The following is an 18,238-nucleotide window of genomic DNA, read 5'->3' on the forward strand; positions in this document are numbered from 1 at the left end:
CGTCTGAGAAGCTGAAGTGCCAGAGAAGGAAGTCTCCTTCTGGAATTGGTACACCCTTCTTTTTGGTTCCCCTTAGTTCTACAGGACATTCTCCTTTCCCTCCTTACTGTGGAATTAAACTCTGAGATTCTATACCGCTAAGCTCTATCCCTAACTTTTTTTATTTTTTTTTGAGACAGGATCTTATTAAATTGCTTATGTTGGCCTCAAACTTGCCATTCTCCTGCCTCAGCCTCCTGATTATAGGTATGCACCACCATACCTGTCCCATAAGGCAATCTGAGATAGGTCCTTCTCCCTCTCTGCAGCAGGGGTATGGGCAGGTTAGTCTATCCTGTGGAGGTTAGTAGGAGTGACTCACATGCCCCAGGCAAACTCTCCCTTATCACTCACAGGGATTAATCTGTGACTCACAAAGCAAGTACCGGATGTTGGGGGGTGGCATGTATATCAAGGGGTGGCATGTATATCAAGGGGTGGCAGGTTAGCCCAAATCTGACTTAACAGGTCAGGGACTGAGCAGTCTTCAAGACTTCATTGAATATAGCCTGTTTCATGGACCCATAGGCTTTAGGGTCTTGCTCTTTTTCTTTCAAAGTAAGAATTGGGCAGAGGAAGAGTCTTCACTTAAAAGGAGTCTGGTTTAGAGGTTGTCAATACCACAGCCAGATAGAAGGACTCTTTGAGGGTTCGCTAAACTGAACTAGAGAGGATTAGAAGATCAGTCAGAACTGGGGGAACTGGAACCCCCAAATGGGAAGATTTATTTTTAGCTATAGAAAGGAGACCAGGATTCCTACCTCCCATTTGAGAGGTTTTTCTTCTAACCTGCTATCCAAACATGGAGATTTCCCTTTTTTCAGCAAACCAGAGCTGAAGGCAAGAACCTACACACACTAGTGTATGTGTGGCCATCCAGCACACACACAAGACAAATCATGCCACATGTCAGAGACTCCCACCCCATCCACATCTACCTACAGAGTTAAGTGTAGGAGCCAGCAGAAGCAGGCACACTATCCTGTGCACACCTACACATAAATTTTCCTGACAGGCTTCTCTCTTTCCCTTTTCCTGAAGCTCCAGCTTCTGACCACCATTCCCAACCCTCCTGCATCCAATCCTTCAGCCAAAGCCAGAATACCTTCCTACTCTAGAGCCTCAGTAGACTGGGATCTGAATGGTCAGACATCAGACAAATTCATGAGACAGAAGTAAGGAGCCCAGCCTCCTCACCTACTTCCCTGACAAAGTCTGAGGAAAACAGGTTGGAGCTGCCACGTGAGGGGCTTAATGCCAAGCAGGAGCAGAGTGCAGGAAGGGATGGTTTCTGAGATTTCAGCCCTCTTCCCTTGCCACATGGGGCACTTGACAAAACCATTACAAGCCCATTCTATAGGTGGAGAGGCAGCCCAGCAAGAGTGACTTACTCAGGACCATATTAGGAGGTAGCAAAAAGCCCACAGCTCAGGGCTAGGATTGTGGCTCAGAGGTAGAGCGCTTGCCTAGCATGTGTGAGGCACTGGGTTCAAGCCTCAGCACCACATAAAAATAAAGGAATTGTGTTCACCTACAACTAAAAAAATAAATGTTAACAAAAAAAAAGCCTGTAGCTCAGACCCCTGATTGGTACCAGTGTCTGCACCTCTTAGAGCCAACTGCCTGGGGTGCAGATCCCCACCAGGATAATCTTGAGTTGGGTTTGTGAAAGGGTCTGTAGCTGCTCCAGGAATGAAATAGGATGGTTTGAAACAGACTAGCAATCATTGGCCCTCCCCAGAGCCTTATGGAGAAACTGAAGAAAAAGTCCAAGGAATCCCCAAGGTTAACAGACACAAAAGAAGAGCCAAGAGCAATTGTGGACCCTGAGCTGCAGGGATCTGTAAGGGATGGGGTCATTTCTTTTGCTAAAAAAAATGAAAAAAAAAAAAAAAAAAAAAAAGCCTGGCACACTGATGCTTATTTTAAAATGAACACATAAGCCAGATGTGGTGGTGCACACCTTCAATTCCAGTGACTTGGGAGGCTGAAGCAGGAGGATCACAATTTCAAAGCCAGTCTTGGCAACTGAGCAAGACCCTATCTCAAAAACAAAACCAAAAAACATATAGCACATAGACAGATATAGCCAACCAATTTATTCTGTACCCCAGTTTCAACCTTGGGCTGAACTATCTCATGTCAGTGACAGGTCCATAAAGTCTTAACAGAGTTCTCTTGTGTGGGCTGGGGACAGCTCACGTGGTAGAGTGCTTGACTCACATGCCCAAGGCCCTGGGTTCAATCCCCAGCAGCACCGCAAAAAAAAAAATCCTCTTGTAGCTTCTCATCATTTTAAGAACAGAGATTACAGGCCAGGCATCAGAGTCCTCCCATGACTGGCTCTGCCTTGGAGCTTGTTCCCTCATCTACTCAGAAGGGAAGGTTAACTGGTATTCCCATACATAAAATACAGAAACAACACCTAACTGTGCCCAACGCTTATTAGACACTCAATAAACATAAACTTTTTATTTTCTTTCAGGCTGTTTCACCATCACTATCCCACCTGCTCTGGGAGAGTTCACAAATGATTTCTATATCCTTGTGGCCTCCATCTGCTTGGCTGGGTGCCCCTTCTGCATATATCTGTTTCCTAATTGAGCAAAGCCCTGTACTAAGTGCCATGAAGAAAACCAAATCTGTGTTCAAACATGTTCCCTGCTCTTTCTGAGTTTAGACACAGGAGATCAGGTTAAAACCATGTGAAAACAGAGACAAGCCAGGAAAATGGACAGAATTAAGCAATTTAATTTTAAATCAGAGATCAAGACAATAGAAGGGTTCACACCGCTGTGCGTGCCTGCCAAGTGAACTCAACTGGGAGTAACTGCTCTCATAATTCAGAAGGAAGGAGCACCTCAGGCTGGGGGCAAGGGCAGGGCTTAGGAGGGGCATTATTTGAGCTGAGTCTGGAAAAACAGCCAGGATTAGGGGAGACAGGAGCAGGGAGAGGCTGCCAGAAAGGAGGTGTGGACCAAAGTCAAAGAGGGGGCATACCCCTCCTGAGGTCGCAGGAGCTCTAGAACAGAACTTGGGTCTTGTTCATGACTGCAACTCCATTGCAAGGGCAGCCTGTGAGACGAATGGGCAGCAGCACAGAGCTGGTAGGACTTAATACCCTGAGAGGCCGGGGATTAGTACCCAGTGCTTTCTGTATCTCTCCTGGACTGGGACCACCAGTCCCCTCACTCCTTTATCCACCCAAACCCCTCCTGTCCTTTTCCACTGTCTCTACCCTGAGAAGCAGCAGCACCAACACTGGAAGGTATTGTGCCCCTTCAATGCAGTCTATTCATACACTCACAATCCCCTTTCCATTGCTCAGTGCTCGGGCTGTGACCCTCAGGAAGAGCCACACCTTCTCTGGGTTCCATCCAGGCCTGACACTATAGTGAAGGGCACACTGAGATCTGGGCACAAGTCCTGCCAGTGGGAAGGGGACAAACCCCAGGCACATATCCAAGTGCTCCAAATACAAAATAAAGAACAAAATAAAATGAAAAGGTACAGGCCTATGGCTTCCAGGCAGATGGATCTCCTGGGTTCAGTTCCCTCTGAGCTGGCTCCTACTTCTCTTCTGAGAGTTCAGGTGGTCAGCACCAGAGGACTCCACAGGACCCCGAGGAAAGGAGCATCAGACAAAAAATTGGACAGGACTTTCTTTGGGGATGGTTCAGTATGTTCAGGCCAGCAGACCTTCCATGGAGGGTCCACAAGCAATGAGGGTGGCCATCTCATTGACGTCTTGCTCCAGAGGTGCTGAGTCTGGATGTCCATCTCAGCCTGTTCCAGGGCTGATCACACAGTCCACCTCTCACTTCGGGCTTCTACAGCCTGCACCAGGCCTTCTCCCATCACAGCAAAGTCCTCAAGGATTGCTTCTATGTTGGGCAGCAGAACTAACTCTCCACTCTGAGACACAACCATGTGTCCCTTCGTGCTAGAAGCCTAAGGGAAATCAGAGAAGACATGTGGGTTGAGGCATCACAAGGCACACCCTAAGACACCAGGTTGGGGACAGAACAGGGGTGGTGGAGAAAAATACACATCCACACACTCTGCACCTAACCCAGATCATTCATGGTGCAGATTACCCACAGATAAGCATGCCCACAGGGAATCACATGTACACAATCAGAAAGACACACATTCTGTCATTGGCCAGCATACCTTGAAGGGCTGGGGCTGGAAGCTGGTGGGCTTCCAGAGGACACCAATCACCTCTCCACCATGCTGGTCATAGAAGAAAAGGGCCAGATTCCCAAATGCCTCCTAGGGAGGGTCAGAACACAAATAAGATTACACATGGACACCCTAGAGCCTCCTCCATGGCCCTAGCTCTACCTGAAGTCCCCTCCCCAGGCCAGCTCCCCTTTAGGTTTTACCCTGAGCTGTGCAAGGTAGAGTTGAGGAGGATCATAGCCCAACACAGGCATCAGGGACGAGGGCCCTGGCTTATTGAGCAAGCCACGGCAGAAGGAGGCAGCTGGAGAGTCCACAGCCTGGCGGTGCCGGGGAATATGGCGGGCATACAGGTGGATCAGCACATCATACATGTCCAAGGGTGGCCGGAACACGGTCTAAGGAGAGAACAGGTAGGAGTAGCTGTTGAAAGTACCCCCTTGAGTCACCCTTCCACATACCCACCCTGCTCCCCTCCTTCACCTGTGAATAACCATCTATCATGGGCCTTCAGGCCCACATGAAGGCAAGAACAGTAAGAACTACAGAAGGAAGCAGATGATGCCAATTTGAGGCCATCAGGGGAGTAAAAGGTTTTATTCATGGTGGCTTCAATCCCATCTCAGGATTCAGTCTCACAAGACAAGGGGACTGAGTTTCCTGTGTGGGGCCCCTTGAACTCTAGATTTCTAGGGTTCAAGGACAGAACCCCCAGAACCCCTGGAGTCATTCTCAGTCAGAGGCTTACCCTGATGTCCCCAGGGCCCCAGGGATCCATGAGCTGCTTCTCTAGGACAGGCAGGGCCTTGGCTGCTAGGATCACAAGCTGCTGAAGGATCTGGTTGGTAGAGAAACATCAGGCTAGAACTGACCATGTGTCTCTCCTAGCTCATGATGGGCCTGTTTTTTCTTGGGGCAGAAAAAAATCAAATTTGGGGTCAGGCGTGGGGTTGAACCTGGGCTGAGGGTCCATCTTGTGTCCACACAGAGCTTTTACGGTCCTGGGGAGTAATAATGACCATGACAGGGAGTCGTGTCCGAGCTGCCAAGAAGCTACTACGAATCTCCACCTGTTCCTCCTCTAGAAAGAAAAGAGGGAAGGTCCAAGATCAGCCTTCCCCTGCCCAAAAGTCATATTTTGCTGCTCCAGGCCCTCCTTCTGTTTACCCAGCAGCTATTCATTAGGTATTTTCCTGTAACCTCCCTCAAGGGGCAAAGGTGAAGAAAGGGACACCACATTTGCCTTAATTGTGTGGATGTTAATCTCATAGCCTCAACCCAGAGTCAGAATTTTCCACTGCCTAGCACCCCATGTCTGGTTTCTGGGCCTGCACAAGCTGAGGCCTGCCCCGGGCCCCCTCCCACCTTGTGCTCCCACACACCTGCAGAATTAGGAACTTGACACTCTGCTCTCTGCTGAGACCCAGAGCTCCTCAGTTTACAACTGGAAATCAGCTAAGAGGTGTGTGCATCTAGTTGACGCCTCATTGCTCCCCATAGGATTTCTTAACTGTGTTCAGGTTCCTCCTTCTACCCTCCTCTAACTTCCACATTCCCCCAGGGAGCCTGCTCACCATCCCAGGCCAGTCTGTCTTTGACCACCAACAGGCAAACTACCCTACAGTCAGAATTATCCTCCTGATAATTCCCCACCCAAAGACAGGCAGTCTTAGATATCTGGGTTGGAGAAGGCACACAGAAAACATAACAGACAGGAAAAACCCTTCCTGTCCTACTCTGAAATCCCTAAAGCGTAGTTATACCCGTCTTACCACTTACCAGTAAGCTCATTGTTGAGATTGACAATGAGGGGGTTGTTCTTCCAATCGAAAGTTGATACCAGGGAAAGGAATCGAAGGAAGCCAACCTGTGGGGAGCTGAGTGGAGGGAGTAAGAATCTTACAAGAATATTCCCACAAGGATATCCCCAAAATCTAGAAAGCCCAGATCCCTAAATGTGGGTTGTGGGAATGGAGTGTGGGCTGTCTTAGAACTTCCCCCATAACTTTTTTTTGGAGGGGGATGGGGGGGTACTGGGGATTGGACCACATCCCCAGCCCTTTTAACATTTTATTTAGAGTCAGGGTCTCACTAAGTTGCTGAGGCTGGCTTTGAACTCGGAATCCTCCTGCCTCAGCCACCCAAACTGTTGGGATTGCAGGTGTGTGTCACTCCCTCCCATGTGGACAGAGGGTACAGTGCAAAGGAAAAAAACCAGACCTAAGGGGAACTTCCTGGCTAGGGAAATAGAAGGAATTACCTAGGAGGGGTGAAGGGCTCAGGGTGCAGGAAAAGGGCAGCAGCCACCAGATCCAGGCTCACATCAGAGAACCCCTCACCTAGAAGCTGGGCTCGCACCCACCGCTTGGCCAGTCGAGCCACACCAGAGAAAGCTGGATGCTGCTGTTGGAGTCTGAGGAGAGAAGGAAAGTGGCAGTGAGACTCAGAAACTCAGGGCCCAGGAACAGTGGCTCAGTCCTACTGCTACTAATTATTCAACCCTGTTGGCCTCGGTGCTAGAGGTCTCATACTGAAGCCTAGAATGGGAACTGTCCCTCCCACTCCCTCCTAAGAGCCCTCTTACTGGACATGGGCTCCACATATGCTGGGCAGGGTTTATCCAGCCGTGGCAACAGAGATGCCCGTTCCCGGAGTTGCTCATAGAAGGAGCAAGCTGGTTGGACTGGGGTTGGTAGGAATACCTGTGCTAATGCATTACATGCATTATCTTATGTCTTCCTAACAAATGCCCTAAGGGATTGATCCTAGTGTTATTCCCATTCTACAGATGGGAAAACTAAAAAGTCCAAAGGGACATGTAAGTTGCAGGGCCAGAATTCCAGGACTTATATCCCTAACTATTATACCATCTGGCTTCCCAGAGAGACAGACATACAAAGGAGCATAATAAAAGCAGAAGGCGGCCTACAGACAAAAACAGTCTGTACAGGTAGCCTTACCCATGCAGAGCACTCGTGAGCAGGGGCAAGTGCCTTGTGTCTCTCTCAAGACGGAGAGAGTCAGGTGTGTCCCTCAGTGAGATCATCCCCTGAGGGCTCCGCACCTCCTTCAGGATCTGAGGCTCCCGCTGATAGGCCACACGAATGCGGAACACAAACCCATCCTGTTGGAAGAGGGAATAAGACAGGAAGTGAATGTAAGTCTGGGTCCTGGAGGTACTAATACCTACACCCTTGCTCCCCAGCCTGATGCCCCCAGGGTATATCATCTTTATACCCTGACATCCCTGGAGGCCTTGTCTTGGGAATTTCCTGCCCCACACCAGTCTGACCTTGAGGACATCAGTATGTGTGGCAGTGGCGCGGCACAGCAGTCCATGCTGCTGCCTCAGCAGCTCTGCCAGGCGTAGCTGGAAGGCAGCTCGGACTCGTTGTATGGCCTCAGCTTCCTGTGGCCACTGACCGCTGCCTTCCAGGTGACAAACCACTGAGGAAGAAAAGGAGTGAGAGGTCTCATACTGCAGCCTAGAATGGGAACTGTCCTTCCCACTCCCTCCTAAGAGCCCTCTTACTGGATATGGGCTCCACATATGCTGGGCAGGGTTTATCCAGCCGCGGCAACAGAGATGCCCGTTCCCGGAGTTGCTCATAGAAGGAGCAAGCTGGTTGGACTGGGGTTGGTGGGAATACCTGTGGGAGAAGGGGAACTGAGGAAGGTGCCTGGGGTTGAGAAGGAATGTCCAGACAGGAGAAGGGAGGGATACTGGTAAACTAGAGAACAGGCCAGGGGAGTCATGCAGAAAGGTTTCCTTCCCCCCTTGCAACTCACCTCTGTGTAGCGCAGCACTGGATGAGTTCCCTGAACAGCAGACACAGTCAGTGGGAGACCTTCCAATCCCCACAGCATGCGGCTGAGGTCGTCGTAGCAACATATGGCCACTGCCAGGGCCTCCTCACCTGTGCTAGAGGTCTGAAGGGGAGAAGACAAATAGGAGACTGAACTCTGAAAACCCCATAAAGGATTTTGCCATGGCTCAGGCTGGAGCAGAGCTAGTGCCCCCCCTGCTGGACAACCCAGGAAGTGCATGCTTGCTGGGTTGTAAAGGGCTTTCTCCCAGTCTTGTCACATAGATCTACAATCACTAGTTTTGACCTCAAGGTCCTTACCTCTTTCAGGCCTTGGATCAGTGCGTCCAGAAAGCCCCCAACATAGTGGACGCAGTTATCTGGGATGTCAGCATGACTGAAGAACAGATACAGACATAGTAAAGGAGTGAAGAGCCATGCTACCAGTAGGAGCCTAGGCTTCCCCCAAGAGCCTAGGCAAGATTCTCTTAAAAGCCTCTCTGACCATGACTGCCTTCTGGCATGCAGATGCTAATACTCACAGTGCCAAGAGGTGGGTGACCACTTTGTGGGGGATAAGGCGCTTCTGGCACAGAGAGGCTGCCTCCCAGACCACAGCTTCCCGAATGGCTCCATCCTGGAAACGCCGAAGCTCTGAACGGGACCCCCAGAACTGGCGGAATTCAACAGCCTGAGGAGAGGCAAGGGTTGGTGGTATCTCAGAAACCTCCCTGAGAGGGGCTGGGGTTGTAGCTCAGCAGTAGAATGCTCACCTTACAAGTGTGCGGCCCTAGGTTCAATTCTTGGCACCATGTAAAAATAAATAAAAAGAAGGTATTGTGTCCAACTACTAAAACTAAAAAAAAAAAAAAAAAACAACAACAACAACAAAAAAAAACAACTCCCTGAGAAGTTAGCTGTGGTAGTACATGCCAGTAATTCCAGCTAGTTGGAAGACAGAGGCACAAGTTCAAGGCCAGCCTGGACAATTTAAAAGAAAAACAAGCCTAGAGCGGTGGCACACACCTGTAATCCTAGGCTTGGGAGGCTGAGAAGGACAATCATGAGTTCAAAGCCAGCCTCACAATGGTGAGTCTAGGTGCTAAGCAACTCAGTAAGACCCTGTCTCTAAATAAAACACAAAATAGGGATGGGGATATAGCTCAGTGGTCAAGTGCCCTGGAGTTTAATCCCCAGTACCTAAATAAATAAATAAAAACCCCAAAAGGGCTAGGGAATGGCTCAGTGGTCGAATGTCTGCATGAAGCCTTGGGTTAAAAGGAAAGCTAAGGAAGAAAGGAAAAAAAGAAGGAGGGAAAGAAGGAAAAGGAAGGAAAAAGGAACCAACCTCTAACAGGCCTCAGCCCTGGTGGCATGAGAGCAATCCACTCACTTCTTCCAACATATATGATGGGGTTCCTCACCTCAGGCTGGTCAGCCTCTGGACCCAGCTCAAGGACAGTGGTCAGTCCCTCAGGCTGGAGGAGCAATCCCAGGGTCAGGGTCCCAGAGTCTTTGTGCTTTGGTGGATCTTGACTGATGTCCCACTGTAGGGTATAAAGAGGCTGATCTCAACCCAAGAACCCCCAGCCTGGACTAGAAAGGTCATGATAGAGGAATACCATGTTCTTTGTGTCCTTTAGGACCCTGGCTCCAGCCCCACTTAAGGCTCGCAAACTCCCCAACCTTATACCATCTCACCTCTGGGACTGGGGGCCGAGAGTGGGCCAGAAGCTGCAGCCGGGACCCCAGACCCTTCTCCAAGAGGGTAGTTAGTGGGCCCAAAGAAGCAGAGATATAATCACCACCATTGTCCTGCAGCTCAGGCCAGAGCTTCAGCTGGTGACACACAGCCTGCAGGCGACTCAGTGGACGGAGACTGGGGGACACAGAAGGACAAAAAGGGGGAATCAGGATCTGCCGGCCCCTCATACCACCTCTTCCCTGGAAGATGTGAGCCATCTGCCTCAGGATCTTTGTCCAATTACTTCAGGAAGACAAGACCCACCAACATATCCTGTCACCCCTAAACTCACTGCAGGACATGATCAAAAGCCCGGATCATGGGTTTGGGAGTCATCAACAGCAGCTGGAATCCATCATCAGTTTTGCTGTCCAGCAATGCCATAGATAGCCGTGCCTCATGCTGTACCTGGAGCCACAAGGTAAGGAGATGTGCTTCACCTTACCTCTTTGGAGAGGACTTTCTGGGGTCCTGGTACTAACAGATGGGACAGAGTCTGAGCTGAGACATCTGGGGAATATAGTAGTGGGGCCCCATTAGTACCTGGTGGTAAGTGGAGGCAGTGACATCAGCACAGAGGTTGAGACGGCCTGAGGGGTCCAAGAAGACAACAGGAAAGGCCTGGTGGAAATCAGCTAGAGCCGGCTTAGGGAGTAGAGAGAAGCTAAGTCAAGGGTTGGGTCTTACCTTCAGGCCTCCTGGAAAAGATCTGGCCCTTCCCCAACTCACCAAAGAGGGATCTGAGCTGAGACATAAACTGATCCCATTGACTGTCAGATCTGTGGTGGCTGGAGTGACACAGAAAAAATGGATACATCAGAAGGTTCCCACCCTGGGGTCCCAGCCCTAATGACCCTCCCTCAGCCTAGGTAGCTACAACTGCATGCCTCCAATATCCAGTTTGCTCATCTATCTGATGGCAAGGAACCAAATCCCTAATGGAATGATAGGACTCCTGGGATGAAAAAAAACCTTGGTCTTTTCCAGTCTAGTTGTCTCACCCAGAAACTGCAAGACACTTCTCAGGACCTGGTAGCCGCTCATGGTGGTGTGGATCTTACGTGTGGACACGAGGAAGGCAACCAACATGGAGATTAGGAATCCACTAAACCCACCTAGGCCCTGAAAGAGAGATAAAGAGAAAGGTCTGAGCTCAGAGCCAGCTCATTAAAGAGCAAGAAGAGGAGGGTGCGTCACCTCCAACTTACCTTGTCCAGCTCCCTCTGCCTTAGCCAGACCTTCAGAAGTGCCACACCATCCTTCAGTCCTGGGGCAGAGCCAAGCACATTTGATAGCAGCTGCACATGGGACCCTAGAGCTGTATCCTGCAGAACCCATGTGTTGTAGTGGGGGGTAGGGGGGTCTGGTTTACCTGTGAGAAGAAAAGGCTATGAGAAGAGGAAAAGTCTCCAACAGATCCCTTTCTTCCTGCACCACCTCAACCCCAGTGCCTGCTCACCATCCTCTGGAGGACTCTGCCCTCGGTACCAGGCAGAACGCACATTGTTCTTCGTTGGCAACAAGCGGCATGGGCGGAAGAAATCAGATGGAGGGCATGGATGCAAACGTACAGTGACCAAGCGCTCATCTTTCCCTTGGTGGAGACAGGGACTGTTAAGACCCTCCAGCTCTGGAACCAGGAGTCCCAGTACCTACCCACTCAGAGTTGAAGGTCACATACCTTCCCATTTTTTTTTTTTTGTCAAAGGATCTTTTACTTTATTTACTTATATGTGGTACTGAGGATCGAACCCAGGGCCTCACACATGCTAGGCAAGCCCTCTGCCACTGAGCCACAACCCAAGCCCAGGCCTTCCCATTTTGAGGTCCCTAACTCCCCACTCAACCTTGAGGCCCATGCTTCTCACCCTGGCCTTAAGGCTCCTATTCCTATTCCCCTAGTCCTGAGTACCCTGTGTCTTTCCCTTTAGATTTATCACCCTATACTGTGTCCTTAGCCCAAGGTGTGCTTCCCACCATGTGGCCGCAGCAGCAGTGAGGGTTTCATGTGACAGCCATTGGTGTAGGAGAAGCGAACGCTGCCAAAGAGGGGATCTCGGGCCAAGTGGTGAGCCAAGTGGGCCAGGTAAAGAGCACGCTTGCGGAAATAGCGCTGGTTCAACAGGTCTTTGTCCTGTAGGATTTCCTGGAGGGGCCAAGGAAGGAAAAAGAGAGCCAGGCAAATAAGCGCTTGGAGGCTAAGAGGAAACAGGTGAGAGTCCTGGGGCTTCTCTGTTGACAGTGGAGAGCTTGAGCCAGACTTGTAACACTATACCAATTTTCAGACAATGAAAACAAAGTTCCAAAGGCACAACTGGCCCAAAAGCCCATCTAGGTACCCTCAGGATGACTGCAGTGGCTTGCTCCTGATTTAGAATTTGGATTTCTAACCCCTGGACAGATAGAAAGAGAGGGACTTGGATTTTTAAGTGGTCAAGTAGTAGGCTTCTTTATTTCCTAAGCCCTGGACCTTACCCTGGGCATGGTCAGTGCCATATCCACAGTGATGTCTGGCCGAATGCAGGTGCCCAGAAGATAGCTGCCCACAACAGTGACCTGGGCTGGAGGAAGGAAGTGGAAAGAGCCCTTCACAGTATAGGGCACTTGGTGGAAGGGAACTCGAATTCCAGCAGGGAGCCATGCCTGGTCAGTGAGCTGTGGGTGCAAGAACAGTGACACATGGATTCTACTGCCTTCCTCACATGGCCTCTTGATGTTCACTAGAAAAAACATGCCTTCCTCATGAAAGTAACTCCATAACAGTTACTCAAGCCAAAACTACCTTGACTCATCTCTGTTAAGAAACTATACTTGGGGGTTGAGGTTGTGGCACAGAGGTACAGCACTTGCCTAGCATGCGTGAGGCACTGGGTTCGATCCTCAGCACCATATAATAATGAAATAAAGATATTGTGTCCACCTATAACTAAAAAATTTAAAATTTTAAAAATTTATTTATTTTTTTAGTTGTAGTTGGACATAACACCTTTATTTCACTTGTGGTGCTGAGGATCGAACCCAGGGTCTCACACGTGCGAGGCGAGCGCTCTCCCGCTGAGCCACAACCCCAGCCCCTAAATTTTTTTTTTTTTTTAGAGAGAAGAGAGAATTTTTTAATATTTATTTTTTAGTTCTCGGCGGACATAACATCTTTGTTTGTATGTGGTGCTGAGGATCGAACCCAAGGCCGCACACATGCCAGGCGAACGCGCTACCGCTTGAGCCACATCCCCAGCCCCCTAAAAAAATTAAAAAAAATAAATAAAGTATACTCATTTTCTTAGCCAGGTGGAGCGGCACATGCCTGTAATCCCAGTGACCTGGAACACTGAGACAGAAGGATTACACATTTAAGGCCAGCTTCAGTAATTCAATAAGGCCCTCAACAACTTAACTTTGTCTCAAAATAAAAAATAAAAAGGGCTGGGCATTGGCTGGGGTTGTGGCTCAGTAGTAGAGCACTTGCCTTGCATGCATGGAGTACTGGGTTCGATCCTCAGCACCACATAAATGAATAAAATAAAGGTATTGTGTCTATCTATAACTAAAAATTAAAAGGCAAGGGGGCTAGGTATGTGTCTCAGTAGTTCAGCACCCCTGGGTTCAATTCCCAGTACCAAAAGTAAATAAATAAATAGGGTTGAGGATATAGCTCAGTGGTAAAATAAATGCCCCTGAGCTAAATCTCCAGTAACAACAACAACAACTACAAAACACCTCATTTTCTTTACCACAATGGACTTAACTGCCAGAACACAGGTATCATAAAAACCACTGCTAAATCAAAGCCAAAATGGAAAAGGAAGGATTCAGGTGTAGAACACTTGCCTATCATGGGCAAGGTCCTGGGTTCAATTTCCAGCACCATAAAAATAAAAACAGAATAACAAAAACAAACAATCCCCGCCCCGCAACAGAAGATTCATATCAGTGATATTACCAAACACACAGATTTAAGTAAATCCTCCACTAACTGGCCATCTGATCTACAAATGTGGTAGAATCAACAAAAGGACTATCAAAAAACTTGAGAAAAAGGTTATGAAGTTGGAGAAGCCTCCTTCCAATAAACCTCCTTTCAAGTACACAGAGTCCATATCAGAAACGTTATTACATTTACATCTCAGGCTGACTGTATTGTCCTGACTGCTGACATTGGCAAATCTGAAGACGGTTTCTTCAAGAATGGGCAGACCCAAGAGCAAACTTCTGTCTTAAATACTGGCTGTGAAACAACTAATTTTTGGTGTTATCAAAATGGATTCCACTGAGCCACCAGATGGATCTAGATTGCTCCTACCAACTCATTCAACTGGTAAAATTTGAAGGGTATGGTGAAACAGACATATAATCCCAGCAACGTGGAGGCTGAGACAGGAGGACCCCAAGTTGGAGGTCAGACTGAGCAACTTAGTGAGACCCTATCTCAAAAAATAAAAAGGTTGGTATGTATCTCACTGGTAGGATACCCCTGGTTTCAAACCTCAGTAGTATAAAACAAAAACAGCGAACAAACAAAAATAAAGCAGTGTACTATAAAACCCTCAAGAGAAGCCAGGTGCAGTGGCACACACCTATAATCCCAACAGCATGGGAGGCTGAGGCAGGAGGATTACAAGTTCAAAGCCAGCCTTTGCAAAAGTGAGGTGCTAAGTACCTCAGTGAGACCCTATCTCTAAACAAAATACAAAATAGGGCTGGGGATGTGGCTCAGTGGTTGAGTTCAATCCCCAGTATCAACAAACAAACAAACAAACAAACCCTCAGTAGAAAAGACATGGGGTCTCACTGTCACCCAGGATGGCCTGAACTCCTGGGCTCAAGTAATCCTCCTGCCACACTTCCAAATTAGGTGGAACTAGAAGGCACACACCTCCAAACCTAGCTTTAACTTTTTAATTTTAAAAATCATTACTTTTTTTTTTTTTTTTTCCAGTGCTCAAGATCCAACCTGGAGCCTTGTGAATGTGGAGAGCATTCAACTACTGAGCTATATCCCCAACCACTAAATCAAAATGTAAATATACTTGTTTATACTATACATGTAAATATATATACTTATACATATTTTATATATACATATTTTTAAATATTTTTTTATTTTCATGTGGTTCTGAGGATCAAACCTAGGGCCTCACACGTGCTAGTCAAATGCTCTACCACTGAGCTACAAACCCAACCCCTCTATATGTTTTTTAATAAATAAGGTTTTGTTACTGGGGATTGAACCCAGGAACTTTACCATTGAACTACATCCCTAGTACTTTTTATTTTGAGACAGGGTCTTACTAAGTTGCCCAGGATGATCTTGAACTTGAGATCCTCCTGCCTTAGCTCTCAAGTCACTGGGATTACAGGGATGTGCCACTACACCTGACTCCTAAATCAATGTCTTATTTATTTATTCACTCATTCATTTTTAAAGTTTTTGATACTGAAGATTGAACCCAGGGACACTTTTATCACTAAGCTACATCCCCAGTCCCCTTTTTTTTAATTATTTTTTTTTATTTTCAGACATGGGGTTCTTGCTAAATTGCTGAGGGTCTCACTAAGATGCTTAGTGAAAGAACTTGACCAAAAATCTGTTATAGAATTCTGAAAATCATTAAAATAGCTGGGGCTGAGGGTATAGCTTAGTGGTGCTGGAGTGCCACCAAAAACAAAATAAAACAAGAATAAAAAAACAACAATGAAACAAAGTTTAATGAGGGGGGTGGAATTTATTTTATGATAAAAATGTATTCATCTATCTACTGTGGTTTGAGGTACCACATTTTTTCAGTGATCAACAGGTAACTAAGTAGTCCCCCTGATTTTACCTTTGTTTCCCTCCATTATACTTTCATCATAAGCCTGAATGAAAAAAATTTTTTTTTTTTTTTGGTACCGAGGATTGAACCCAGAGTCACTTTACCACTGAGCCACATCTCTAGACCTTTTTGTTTTTTTATTTTGAGACAGGGTCTTGCTAAATTGCTTAGGGCTTTGCTAAGTTTCTGAGGCTGGCCTGGAACTCACAATCCTCAGTCTACTGAGTTGCTGGGATTACAGGCATGTGCCACCGTATCTGGCCTGAATGAATTTTTTTTTTCTTTTGGGGGGGTACTGGGGATTAAACTCAGGGGTATTTAACCATTGAGCCACATCCCCAAGCGTCCACTCCCTCTGTTTTTGAGACAGGGTCTCACTAAGTTGCCAAGGCTGGCCTCGAACTTGAGATCCTCCTGCCTCAGCCTCCTGAGTCACTGGGATTACAGATGTATGCCACATGGCTGACCTGAATAAACTTTTTAAAATCGGGGCAGGGGGACACAAAACACTAGCAGTAGTTTCTCATTTCACCTAGAGCAATAGCCAAAGTGCTTATTTTAGTGCACAAGGCACTACATGATATTCAACCTTCTATAACCTGCCTGAATTCATCTCCTCTATCTTTTATTCCAAAGAGCATAACAGCACACTCCTGCCTTTGTGTCTTGGTATTGCTTGTTTCTCCCTCTTGGATGCTTACTCTGTTAGATATCTATATGGCTAACTGAACTCCTTCAAATCTTTACATGTAGTCACTTCAGTATTGTTTACTCTGGCTCCACTACTTAAAATTGCAAACCACTCCCATTCCCAATACTCCTAATCCCTTTACCTTGTCCTGGTTTTTCCTTTTTCCATAGTATTGACCATCTTCTAACACTGCCATGCAGTTTATTATCTATTATCTATAATCCCAACATCATAACATAGGCTATTTTGTTTATTGACATATCTAAGAATACCCAATTAGTACCACACACCTCAATGCTTACTAAGTGATAATACACGAATGACAACAATCCCAGCTGAACTTCCTTGCAGTGAGAAAGAACTCCCTAGCACTCCAACCTCTCAAGAGACATAGCAAGGCCCCTGAAGGCCTTGCTTCCCAGTTCGGCCAGGCCATCTGCCTTACTTCTGACTCAGGGGTTGAGGGCACTCTCTTGATCCGATGGTTGACCTCCAGTAGGAAGGCATCAATGCGATCCTTCTTCTTTTCTGATAGCCTCACTTCCTTTAGTAGCTCCTCTACCTGTAAGGAGGGTGAGGAAGAGTCCAATGACCTCAGAGTCCTAAAAGAGCTCCTCTACCACAAGTCCCAACCACCTGAGTACCTGTAAACGAAGCAAGCTGGAGTGGAACAGGATCTCGGTCTCCCGAAGGCGATTTAGCTCCTCATTGGTAGGCTCCTTGTATAATTCTGCCTTGCTGAGCTTCACTGGTTGCAGAAGGTTCTCTGCTTGGGACTCAGTCACTCCACGCTTTCTTGAGGATGGCTTCTTCCCCTTCTTACCTGTGCCTTCAAAGGATGGTTCTATCACCTGTGGCCAGAGGCAGAAACCAACATGAGGTCACAGGTATCGAGCATCTGCTGGCTAAAGTGCCATAATATGCTGTGGGTAAAGGATTCACCTGCTTCATCCTCCGTCATACTCTGTTAAACTCACGATAACCACTACTTGGAGTAACACTATGTTCCCTAGACTGAAAATACCTTGCGTGTTCCCAGTCTATCTGACAGCACAAAAATGAAATTCTGCTTGGAGTTGGTAGAGGCACAAGTTGACTGGGGAGTGCCCTAAGCAATGCCTAAGCCCCTTTTTGGATACCATGAATCCCTGTTTCCTCTTCTGCTGCTACAGGCTTGAAAAGTCTAAAATGCCTTCTCCACTCTTGCTTTATCCAAATCCCGGCTTCACCTTCCCTAACAATCTCAGACTGATTTCAGTGCCCTAGGCTGAAAAAAATCATGGGAACAGGACTCCTCCAGAATGAGCTGCCCTCGTGTCTCCCACCAGCTAGCTGTCAGGCCACACCATCTCTGGTTCTGCAGCCAAGTGGAACCACATTGAGCCTTTTCCATCAATTGGCTCAACCCACCTCGGGGCCCCCAGTTGCTCCGCGCAGCTGCTGTCCTGTAGGGGCTGGCCCCATTACTCCAGTCCAAATCGCTCTCGCTCACTTGTTTTTCAAGCCGCCTTTACACAGAATAGCTTCCCACGTGGGCTAAAGGCCTAATTCCAGGGCTCAAGTCCGGGGCAGCCCAGTACCATAGGACTCCACCCACCCCAGTGCCATTGGATATTGCTTACGTATCGTTCATCATTGGTCAGTTATTTTCCAGGACCGCCCATAGCGGGAGGAACCAAACAAGTTTCTCGGACTTACGACTTCTTTGCGACGCTAGACCGGAAGGTGCGAGTAGTTCTGCCGTCGCTTCCTTTTCCTCACTTCCTCTGCTTTGGGAGGAGCCGGAAGGGCGGAGCTCCTGTAAGGACTTCTGGTGGGGATTTGTTTGTTTACACTAGTGATTCCGCCCGTTTTCCTCAGCGGGCACATCTTGTTTATTAACAAGTCTTGTGTTTATTAATAAATCTTGTGGTTTTTTTCCTGTTTTTTTTCGGTACTGGAGCCTCATATAGGCTATGCG

General features: G+C 47.8%; 1 protein-coding gene across 2 annotated transcripts; it reads right to left on the reverse strand.

Annotated features, from left to right (window-relative positions):
• Window positions 1–2,770: 2,770 nt before the first annotated feature.
• Window positions 2,771–17,860, reverse strand: Nol6 (nucleolar protein 6). 2 transcript variants are annotated; one of them, XM_027930993.3, is made up of 26 exons: window positions 17,689–17,860; window positions 16,923–17,129; window positions 16,724–16,840; window positions 12,250–12,429; window positions 11,752–11,920; window positions 11,234–11,368; window positions 10,983–11,137; window positions 10,776–10,896; window positions 10,504–10,562; window positions 10,318–10,419; window positions 10,067–10,182; window positions 9,732–9,909; window positions 9,455–9,577; window positions 8,573–8,721; window positions 8,352–8,427; window positions 8,014–8,154; window positions 7,757–7,874; window positions 7,517–7,671; window positions 7,185–7,348; window positions 6,485–6,637; window positions 6,004–6,101; window positions 5,181–5,305; window positions 4,973–5,062; window positions 4,428–4,622; window positions 4,213–4,314; window positions 2,771–3,990 (listed from the first exon to the last, which is right to left on the reverse strand). In XM_027930993.3, exons 1-26 carry the CDS (start codon window positions 17,740–17,742, stop codon window positions 3,841–3,843), a joined length of 3,432 nt encoding a protein of 1,143 aa, XP_027786794.2. In that variant the 5' UTR covers window positions 17,743–17,860; the 3' UTR covers window positions 2,771–3,840. The 2 variants fall into 2 exon arrangements, with proteins under 2 accessions (XP_027786794.2, XP_071456798.1); XM_071600697.1 differs by having other exon boundaries at window positions 10,983–11,146.
• Between the last annotated feature and the right edge of the window lie 378 nt (window positions 17,861–18,238).

Source organism: Marmota flaviventris, chromosome 13 (genome assembly GCF_047511675.1).
Source record: "Marmota flaviventris isolate mMarFla1 chromosome 13, mMarFla1.hap1, whole genome shotgun sequence".
Lineage (NCBI taxonomy): Eukaryota > Metazoa > Chordata > Mammalia > Rodentia > Sciuridae > Marmota > Marmota flaviventris.